Source organism: Eriocheir sinensis, chromosome 19 (genome assembly GCF_024679095.1).
Source record: "Eriocheir sinensis breed Jianghai 21 chromosome 19, ASM2467909v1, whole genome shotgun sequence".
NCBI classification, from domain to species: Eukaryota; Metazoa; Arthropoda; class Malacostraca; order Decapoda; family Varunidae; genus Eriocheir; species Eriocheir sinensis.
This window is the reverse complement of record NC_066527.1, coordinates 20,946,410-20,956,409: the sequence shown is the minus strand read 5'-3', so window position 1 is coordinate 20,956,409 and position 10,000 is coordinate 20,946,410. Positions and strand designations below refer to the sequence as shown.

Below are 10,000 nucleotides of genomic sequence, written 5' to 3'. Positions count from 1 at the left end.
CAGGGTTTGAGAGGAGGGTTGATGGTCTGGGAGAATGGTGGGAGGGAAAGTTAGTGAGGAAAACTTAGGAAAGATAGGAGCCTTAAGAGGTATTGGGTTATAATTACGAGGCTTTTTGAGGGCGGGTTTTTTTTTGGGGGGGGGAGGGGGGAAGTAGTAGAGGGTTGATGGTCTGGGAGAATGATGGGAAGGAAAGTTAGTGAGGAAAACTTAGGAGAGATAGGAGCCCTTGTATTCTTAAGAGGTATTGGGTTATAATTACGAGGTTTTTTGAGGGTGGGGTTTTTTTTGGGGGGAGGGGGGAAGTAGTAGAGGGTTGATGGTCTGGGAGAATGGTGGGAGGGAAAGTTAGTGAGGAAAACTTAGGAAAGATAGGAGCCCTTGTATTCTTAAGAGGTATTGGGTTATAATTACGAGGTTTTTTGAGGGCGGGTTTTTTTTTGGGGGGGGGAAGTAGTAGAGGGTTGATGGTCTGGGAGAATGCTGGGAAGGAAAGTTAGTGAGGAAAACTTAGGATAGATAGGAGCCCTTGTATTCTTAAGAGGTATTGGGTTATAATTACGAGGTTTTTGAGGCGGTTTTTTTGGGGGAGGGGAAGTAGTAGAGGTTGATGGTCTGGGAGAATGATGGGAAGGAAAGTTAGTGAGGAAAACTTAGGAGTTGTATTCTTAAGAGGTATTGGGTTATAATTACGAGGTTTTTGAGGGCGGTTTTTTTTGGGGGAGAGGGGAAGTAGTAGAGGGTTGATGGTCTGGGAGAATGGTGGGAGGGAAAGTTAGTGAGGACAACTTAGGGAAGATAGGAGCCCTTGTATTCTTAAGAGGTATTGGGTTATAATTACGAGGTTTTTTGAGGGCGTTTTTTTTGGGGGGGGGGGGAGGGGGGAAGTAATAGAGGGTTGATGGTTTGGGAGAATGATGGGAAGGAAAGTTAGTGAGGAAAACTTAGGAGAGATAGGAGCCCTTGTATTCTTAAGAGAAATTGGGTTATAATTATGGTTATTTGAGAGCGTTTTTTTTTTTTTTTTTTTTTTTGGGGGGGGGCAGTTAGTAGAGGATTAATGGTCTGGGAGAATGATGGGAGGGAGAGTTAGAGTGAGGACAACTTAGGGAAGATAGGAGCCCTTGCATTCTTTAGAGAAATTGGGTTATAATTATGAGGTTATTTGAGGGCGCTTTTTTTTTTTTGGGGGGGGGGGGGGGAGGGGGGGAGATAGTAGAATTTTGTTAATATTTTTTTATTCGTTTATTTCTTGGAACCGGTTTTCTTGTTTTTTTTTTGTTTTTTTTAATTGGCCGCTAGTTCATCGGATACAATGGGCACCTTTCCCTTTAATTTCAGATAAAAGTAACTACTCTACTAAATTCTACGTGCGGGTTTTGCTGATTGCTGTATGTTATATATTTTAGTATTTTTCTTTTCTGTATTACTTTACAAATCTTCTTTGGTTTTTCTACTGTAAAAAAACAATAATATATTCAGGTAGATTCTTCGACCTAAAGAAATTGCTCCCTCCATTAATCTTTTGAGTAGAGCAATCAATTTTGAAGCAACTTGACAGATCACGTGTTATCAAATAATTTGCGTTCGAGAAATCAGCAATTATGGCGGCGGCGCTCGTGCAGGGGGTCAGGAAGTAGATTTTGACCTGTTTTCACCATAACCAATTTACAACAGTACTCCCTTGGCCCAATATACAACCAAAAACAAGATAACGGAATTTTTCGGTACATCAATATTTTTCACCCAGAGAAAATAGAAAACAAAAAAAGAAAGGAATAGGAGAGGTGTGTGACGGGAGACTAAGTAGAGAATGGAGGTCAGGGAGAAGGGAGAAGAGGGAAGGTTGAAAAGTGTTAAAAGAATGGAGGAAAAAGTGGGGAAAAGCGAACAGAAAACAGAAAAAGTGTTGAAGAAGGAAGGAAAAAGTGGGGAAAGACGAACAGGAAACAGAAAAAGTGTTGAAGAAGGAAGGAAAAACAGAAAACAGAAAAAAGGAAAAAGTGGGGAACAGGAGCGAACAGAAAAAGTGTTGAAGAAGGAAGGAAAAAGTGGGGAAAGGCGAACAGAAAACAGAAAAAGTGTTGAAGAAGGAAGGAAAAAGTGGGGAAAGGCGAACAGAAAACAGAAAAAGTGTTGAAGAAGGAAGGAAAAAGTGAAAAAGGGCTTAAAAAGAAGTGTGCAAAGAGATAATATAAGGAATTGAATTAAGGTCACTGGAGAAATATAAAAAGTGAGAGCTATAAGAACTTTTTTTTTAGTGGGGTCATAAACTCAACCTTCTTTTCGGCTGTTCCCGTTAGTGGACAACCCGTCTGCTTCCCTCTGCCCTTTCCACCTCCTTATCACGCGAACCATCTATATGTTCCTCCCCCCTTTTCTCCCACCCATATCCATAAACCCACTCCTTGGCCTTCCTCCCTTTCCCTATAGTCTAGCAGCTCCATCTCCAGCATCCTCTGATATACCCAGCATCTCTCATCTCTCCTCTGTCATAAAGGAGTCAGAGGGGGGATGAGTAGGAGGAATATGCCCAGAATCGTCCAGAGTGGAGTTTTTAGAGAAAGTTTGAGAGAAGAGTTCAGCCTGTCCAAACCATCTCCAGTATCCTTCTCCTGATATACCCAGCATCTCTAATTTCTCCACTGTCATAAAGGAGTCAGAGGGGGGATGAGTAGGAGGAATATGCCCAGAATCGTCCAGAGTGGAGTTTTTAGAGAAGTTTGAGAAAGAGTTCAGCCTGTCCAAACCATCTCCAGTATCCTTCTCCTGATATACCCAGCATCTCTAATTTCTCCACTGTCATAAAGGAGTCAGAGGGGGGATGAGTAGGAGGAATATGCCCAGAATCGTCCAGAGTGGAGTTTTTAGAGAAAGTTTGAGAGAAGAGTTCAGCCTGTCCAAACCATCTCCAGTATCCTTCTCCTGATATACCCAGCATCTCTCATTTCTCCACTGTCATAAAGGAGTCAGAGGGGGGATGAGTAGGAGGAATATGCCCAGAATCGTCCAGAGTGGAGTTTTTAGAGAAAGTTGAGAGAAGAGTTCAGCCTGTCCAAACCATCTCCAGTATCCTTTTCCTGATATATCCAGCATCTCTCCTTCTCTATAAATGTTCAAAGTATCCCCAGCATCCTTTTGATATAGCCAGCATCTCTTCCTCTCCATACATGTCCAAACCATCACCCAGCATCTCTCTTCCATCGTACCTGTCCAAACCACCTCAATCTCGACTCCCGCACTTTGCCTCCGAGCTGTTTAACTATAACCTCGGCTGTCCCTCTATAATAAACGCATTTCTAACCCTGCTCATTCTTGTAAATTGTAACGATAATCTTAGCACCAACTCTGCCGCGTTAGTTGGAGATTTGGATATGTAGGAAATGGATGTTTGATTTGAGGTTACGTAAATTAGCAAAAGAGAGCGAAATAGGTGGTGTTGTTACTGAAAGAAATAGGAGGAAAAGAGCTATAGAAAATAAGATGGAGAGAAGGAAATGGTGACGAGGAGAAAGATAACCGATTGGAGGTTACGAAAGCTAGCAAGAGATAATAAAAAGATGAGGAAAAGTAGAAAAAATAATGTGTTGCGATTGAGAAGAGAAACAAAAGGAAAAGAGACAGATATTGAGGGAAACCGAAGATAATGGAGAAGTGGGAAAAATATTTGATTGGAGGTCACGAAAGCTAATAAGAAAGATAAAAAAGGCGAGGAAAAGTAGAAAGAATAGTGTGTTGCGATTAAGAGAGAAACAAAAGGAAAAGAGACATATTGAGGGAAAACGAAGATAATGGAGAAGCGGGGAAAAATATTTGATTAGAGGATACGAAAGCTAATGAGAAATAAAAAAAAGGGTTGGGAAAAGTAGAAAAAAATAATGTGTTGTGTGCGACTGAGAAGAGAAACAAAAGGAAAAGAGACATATTGAGGGAAAGCGAAGATAATGGAGAAGCGGGGAAAAATATTTGATTAGAGGTCACGAAAGCTAATAAGAAATAAAAAAAAGACTGGTAAAAGTAGAAATGAAAAATAATACTTCTTGAGAGAGAGAGAGAGAGAGAGAGAGAGAGAGAGAGAGAGAGAGAGAGAGAGAGAGAGAGAGAGAGAGAGAGAGAAAAGGCAAGAAAGAAAGAAAGAAAAGAGTAAAGGATATAGGAAAAGAACAAAGGGAGGTAAACGAGTGTACAATAGTTAAAAAAAAGTAGAAAAATGCAGTCCCTTGCCCACCACGCCAGTCATCGGCAGGTAACTCCCTCACCTGTCCACTAATTACACCCTTCACAGGTAAACACAGGTGAGTCGAGGCCGCGCAGGTAGACGCCCCACAGTATACCGTTAGGCTACTTCTACGACTACTACTATTACTACTACTACTACTGCTAATGATAATAATAATGATAAAAGTAATAAAAAACATACTTACCGACTACTACTAAATGGATGTCAGTGGAAGTAGTAGAAGTAGTAGTAGTAGTAGTAGTAGAGGTTGCAGCAGTAAAGAAAATATTACAATCATAACAAAATCAAATGACAAGGAAAGCTTAATGGCCACACACACACACACACACACACACACTCACACACACACACACACCTGGTAGGGTCATTGGGGTCCGGGTTCCTTTTCTTCCTCAGCGTCAGTCTCTTCACCCTCGGGTCCTCCACCTCCTGCTTCACCTCCTCCTCCACTTTCTCATCCTCCTTCTCCTCAGCCGAGTACGCCGGAGGGAACACGGCAATTTCGACCTCGTGGCAAGGCATCGTACGGGTGGCTTTTGATTATCGTACGTTTGGTGTTGTTGTTATTGTTGTTGTTTGTGGATTCGTGCTTCCGACGTGTTGTAACTTGTTTTTAGTCTTTCTTCGTCTTGTTGTGTTGTTGTTTTTCTTTTTGCTTGGTTTTCTTGTTGTGGTTTTATATTCGTTGTTTTCAGTTATCGAAGACTCAGAAATCCATTAGTTCGTGTGTGTTGTGGATGTACGTTCAATTATCACGGTTTTTTTTAATATATATTCGCAGTTATTTATTTTTAGTTACCAAAGACGTAAGCGTATCAATTAATTATATACTTCAGGTCAGGCATCACTAAAAACAGGTAAAACAGTGAATAATATATAAAACAAGTTACGTACAATAAACGCCGTGTTGACTAAAAACTTATGAGGCTGTGGCTTCGTATCAAAATTAGGCTTCGTTATACTCCTCTTTTTTAATGTTTTAGGAGGCTGGTTTGGCTCCGTAGTAAAATTAGGCTTCGTTATAGGCCTACTCCTCTTCTTTCGTGTTTTATAAGGCTGGTTTGGCGTCGCATAAAAATTAGGCTTCGTTATATTCTTCTTGAGTGTTTTACGAGACTGGTTTGGGCTTCGTATTACTCTTAGGGTTCGCTATAGGCTCGTTTTCTATTCGTTAGTACCGTCAGCACACCACGTCAGCACTCAACCACACCGCTTCTCAGACTGACGAATCGTGAACCCGACTCCCGTATTTATACCTAGTCCACACATCCCCCCCTCCCCCCCTTCTTCCCCTCCCCATCCCCCCTTTTCCTGACCTCCCTCTCCCTCCTTCCTCCTCCTCCTCCTGTTACACTCCTACTCTCTGCCTGTTCTCTCATTGGCGGATGGAGGGCCAAAGGGGCGTGGCTTGAGGTATGGTGTGCTGTGATTGGCTGGTTCGTTCTGTCTCTAATATACGTTGTTCTTTTTTCTTCTTCTTTTTTTTTATCAGTGAGGGAAGCAACTCAAGGGCAAGAATAAATTAAAAAAAAAAAAACCAGAGGGTAAATCTAGAGTGGTCGAGAGGTCAATTTTGGATAGTTTTTTTTTTTTTTTTTACAGATAGAGAAAAGTGGTAAAAAAAGGTCAGTTTCGGATGCTTTATTTTTATTTTTTATTTCATTATTATTATTATTATTATTATTATTATTATTATTATTATTATTATTATTATTATTATTTAGAGTCGGAGAGGTGGGCAAAAGTGAGGTCAATTTCGGAGACAATTGGACTGGAACACTTGAACCAAATACTTGAAATATCAATACAAACTACTGAACACAATACATGCCCCATTTCCGTTCATTAAATGTTATCTTAAATGTTATCAATATTATGCATTCCATTCCATATTTCTTTAATTAAAAATAGATGTACCATTGAGGTGTTTGAATTTTGTTCCATGCATTACTGTAATATTGTAGAATAGCATGTGACTGATGTAAGCCAGTATGGTGGTGTAGGTGTTGATGAGTCTAATAACAGGGTAATCACGTTATGTGCTGGATCGAGGCGGTTTTGGTTGAATGTGTGCGTACGTGTGCATCATGCTTGTATGTGTGTGTGTTGGGGGGAGGCAGCGGGCCGGCGTGTGCATATTGCTTGTGTGTGTGTGTGTTGGGGGAGGCAGCGGGCGTACGTGTGCATAATGCTTGTATGTGTGTGTGTTGGGGGGAGGCAGCGGGCGTACGTGTGCATAATGCTTGTGTGTGTGTGTGTGTTGGGGGAGGCAGCGGGCGTGCGTGTGCATAATGCTTGTGTGTGTGTGTGTTGGGGGAGGCAGCGGGCGTGCGTGTGCATAATGCTTGTGTGTGTGTGTGTGTTGGGGGAGGCAGCGGGCGTGCGTGTGCATAATGCTTGTGTGGTTGTGTGTTGGGGAGGCAGCGGGCGTGCGTGTGCATAATGCTTGTGTGTGTGTGTGTTGGGGAGGCAGCGGCGTGCGTGTGCTTAATGCTTGTGTGTGTGTGTGTGTGTTGGGGGGAGGCAGCGGGCGTGCGTGTGCATAATGCTTGTGTGTGTGTGTGTTGGGGAGGCAGGCGTGCGTGTGCATAATGCTTGTGTGTGTGTGTGTTGGGGGAGGCAGCGGGCGTGCGTGTGCATAATGCTTGTGTGTGTGTGTGTTGGGGGAGGCAGCGGGCGTGCGTGTGCATAATGCTTGTGTGTGTGTGTGTGTTGGGGGGAGGCAGCGGGCGTGCGTGTGCATAATGCTTGTGTGTGTGTGTGTTGGGGGAGGCAGCGGGCGTGCGTGTGCATAATGCTTGTGTGTGTGTGTGTTGGGGGAGGCAGCGGGCGTGCGTGTGCATAATGCTTGTTTTTGTGTGTGTGTGTGTTTGGGGAGGCAGGGCGTGTGTGTGCATGCTTGTGTGTGTGTGTGTGTTGGGGAGGCAGCGGGCGTGTGTGCATAATGCTTGTGTGTGTGTGTGTGTTGGGGGAGGCAGCGTGCGTGTGCATAATGCTTGTGTGTGTGTGTTGGGGGGAGGCAGCGGGCGTGCGTGTGCATAATGCTTGTATGTGTGTGTGTGTTGGGGGAGGCAGCGGGCGTGCGTGTGCATAATGCTTGTGTGTGTGTGTGTGTTGGGGAGGCAGCGGGTGCGTGTGCATAATGCTTGTGTGTGTGTGTGTTGGGGGAGGCAGCGGGCGTGCGTGTGCATAATGCTTGTATGTGTGTTTGTTTGTGGGAGGCAGCGGGCGTGCGTGTGCATAATGCTTGTGTGTGTGTGTGTTGGGGGAGGCAGCGGGCGTACGTGTGCATAATGCTTGTATGTGTGTGTGTTGGGGGAGGCAGCGGGCGGTCGTGTGCATAATGCTTGTATGTGTGTGTGTGTTGGGGGGAGGCAGCGGGCGTGCGTGTGCATAATGCTTGTGTGTGTGTGTGTTTTGGGGGGAGGCAGCGGGCGGGCGTGTGCATAATGCTTGTGTGTGTGTGTGTTGGGGGGAGGCAGCGGGCGTACGTGTGCATAATGCTTGTGTGTGTGTGTGTGTGTTGGGGGAGGCAGCGGGGAGGCGTGTGCATAATGCTTGTGTGTGTGTGTGTGTGTTGGGGGAGGCAGCGGGCGTGCGTGTGCATAATGCTTGTATGTGTGTGTGTTGGGGGAGGCAGCGGGCGTACGTGTGCATAATGCTTGTATGTGTGTGTGTTGGGGGGAGGCAGCGGGCGTACGTGTGCATAATGCTTGTATGTGTGTGTGTTGGGGGAGGCAGCGGGCGTGCGTGTGCATAATGCTTGTGTGTGTGTGTGTGTGTGTTGGGGGGAGGCAGCGGGCGGGCGTGTGCATAATGCTTGTGTGTGTGTGTGTGTGTGTTGGGGGGAGGCAGCGGGCGTACGTGTGCATAATGCTTGTGTGTGTGTGTGTGTTAGGGGAGGCAGCGGGCGTACGTGTGCATATTGCTTGTGTGTGTGTGTGTGTGTTGGGGGAGGCAGCGGGGAGGCGTGTGCATAATGCTTGTGTGTGTGTGTGTGTGTTGGGGGAGGCAGCGGAGAGCGGGCGCCAAATTCTGATCTCGCCTAGGCCGCCAAAATTACTAGAACCGGCCCTGACTAAGCAGGCTACACTCATATCATCTTCAAGTTTAATCCCTCTCTCTTTAATCCTCCTCTTCCTCTTCCTCTTCTGGTAGTATACTTTTCCTCTTAACTTCCTCTTTCTTCTCTCTACAGAAAGCTGGAAACATCTAGTTCTTTTCAATAACTATCAGCTTAATAACGTTAATTTACTCTTTTCACGCGTCTAGAATATGTTAATTTTAGAAGAGTTAAATTGAATACCGCCATTTGTGTTTGCTGATATATTTTAGGCAGAAACCGATACATACATACATACATACACACAATACATACATACATATAAAAAATACATACATACATACATACATACGTAGCAGCCCACATATAAATACACATGAATACATAAACAGACAATTAAGCAGAGACATAAGGAAATACAGACAGACAGACATGCAGACAGACAGACAGAAAGACAGAGTTAGACAGGCTGAGTACGATCACATGACAACACTTAAAAGCAATAAGAGGAAAAGAAAGAAAAAAAAATGGCTCTCGAATGTCACCACGAGTCGCCAAACATAGGAACATGTCATTGTGTTTGTGTTTCTTTGGGTAGTCTTCATAAACGTGTGTGTGTGTGTGTGTGTGTGTGTGTGTGTGTGTGGGGGGGGGGGGGGGGTGGATGGGTTTGGATTACAGAAAACGGAACTTGTGCTTCGCTGACGAAATTCGACACCGAGTAGGCTACATGAAAAGGACAGAGAGAGAGAGAGAGAGAGAGAGAGAGAGAGAGAGAGAGAGAGAGAGAGAGAGAATGGTCCTCTTAAAAAAAAAACTGTGGCGTCCTCTTGTTTGTGTTTCTTATGGTGATCTCAGAAACATGTGCGGGTTGGTTGGTGTTAAGCGCAGGACACACACACACACACACACACACACACACGAATATAGATACGGAGACAGACAAAAGAACCAAACGAGTGTAGCTCAGACCCAGTGTACTGCAACAAGGTAAACACACACACACACACACACACACACACACAGTAGGAAAGTATACCGGATGGGGAGTAACGGAAGCTTTGGAAATTGTTACGTAAGGGGAGAAAAATGGGAAAAGTAGGAAAGAAAAGTAGAGAAGGGGAGAAAAAATGGAAAAGTAGGACAGACAAGTAGGAAAGGGGAGAAAAAAAGGAAAGTAGGAAAGAAAAATAGGTAAAAGAGGAGAAAGAGGAAAGAAAAATAGGAGAAAGAGGAAAAAGAGGAAAGAAAAAGAGGAAAGAAAAATTGGAAAAATAGGAAAAATAGGAAAAAGAAGAAAAATAGGAAAAATAGGAAAGAGGAAAAAAGGAAAGAAAAATAAGAAAAAGATGAAAGAAAAATAGGAAAAAATAAAAAAAAGAGGAAAAAGAGGAAGAAAAGAGGAAAGACAAATAGGAAAACAGGAAAAAGAGGAAAATGAGGAAAGAAAAATAGGAAAAGAGGAAAAATAGGAAAAAGATAAAATAAAAATAGGAAAAAGAGGAAAAAGAGAAAAGAAAAATAGGAAAAAGAGGAAAAAGAGGAACGAAAAATAGGAAAAAAGATGAAAAAGAGGAAAAAGAGGAAAGAAAATGGGAAAAATTGGAAAAAGAGGAAAGAAAAATAGGAAAAAGAGGAAAAAAGTAGGAAAGGGGAGAAAAAAGAGGAAAGTAGAAAAGAAAATTGGGAAAGAGGAA

The 10,000-nt window shown here is 43.6% G+C and overlaps 1 protein-coding gene across 10 annotated transcripts in view; it reads right to left on the bottom strand.

Moving 5' to 3' along the window:
* Window positions 1-10,000, bottom strand: part of LOC127000933 (uridine phosphorylase 1-like) — a 55,247-nt gene that overhangs the window by 18,180 nt on the left and 27,067 nt on the right. For 8 of the 10 annotated variants that reach the window (XR_007754647.1, XR_007754648.1, XR_007754646.1 and 5 more), the window contains exon 1: window positions 4,596-5,462. The exons of the other annotated variants lie outside the window; for them this stretch is intronic. Coding sequence is in view for 3 of the 8 variants with exons in the window: in XM_050865085.1 (XP_050721042.1) it covers window positions 4,596-4,762 (167 nt within the window). In the remaining 5 variants the exon portion in view is untranslated. Of the gene's footprint in view, window positions 1-4,595; window positions 5,463-10,000 lie in introns of those variants that run through there. 10 annotated transcript variants of the gene reach the window in all.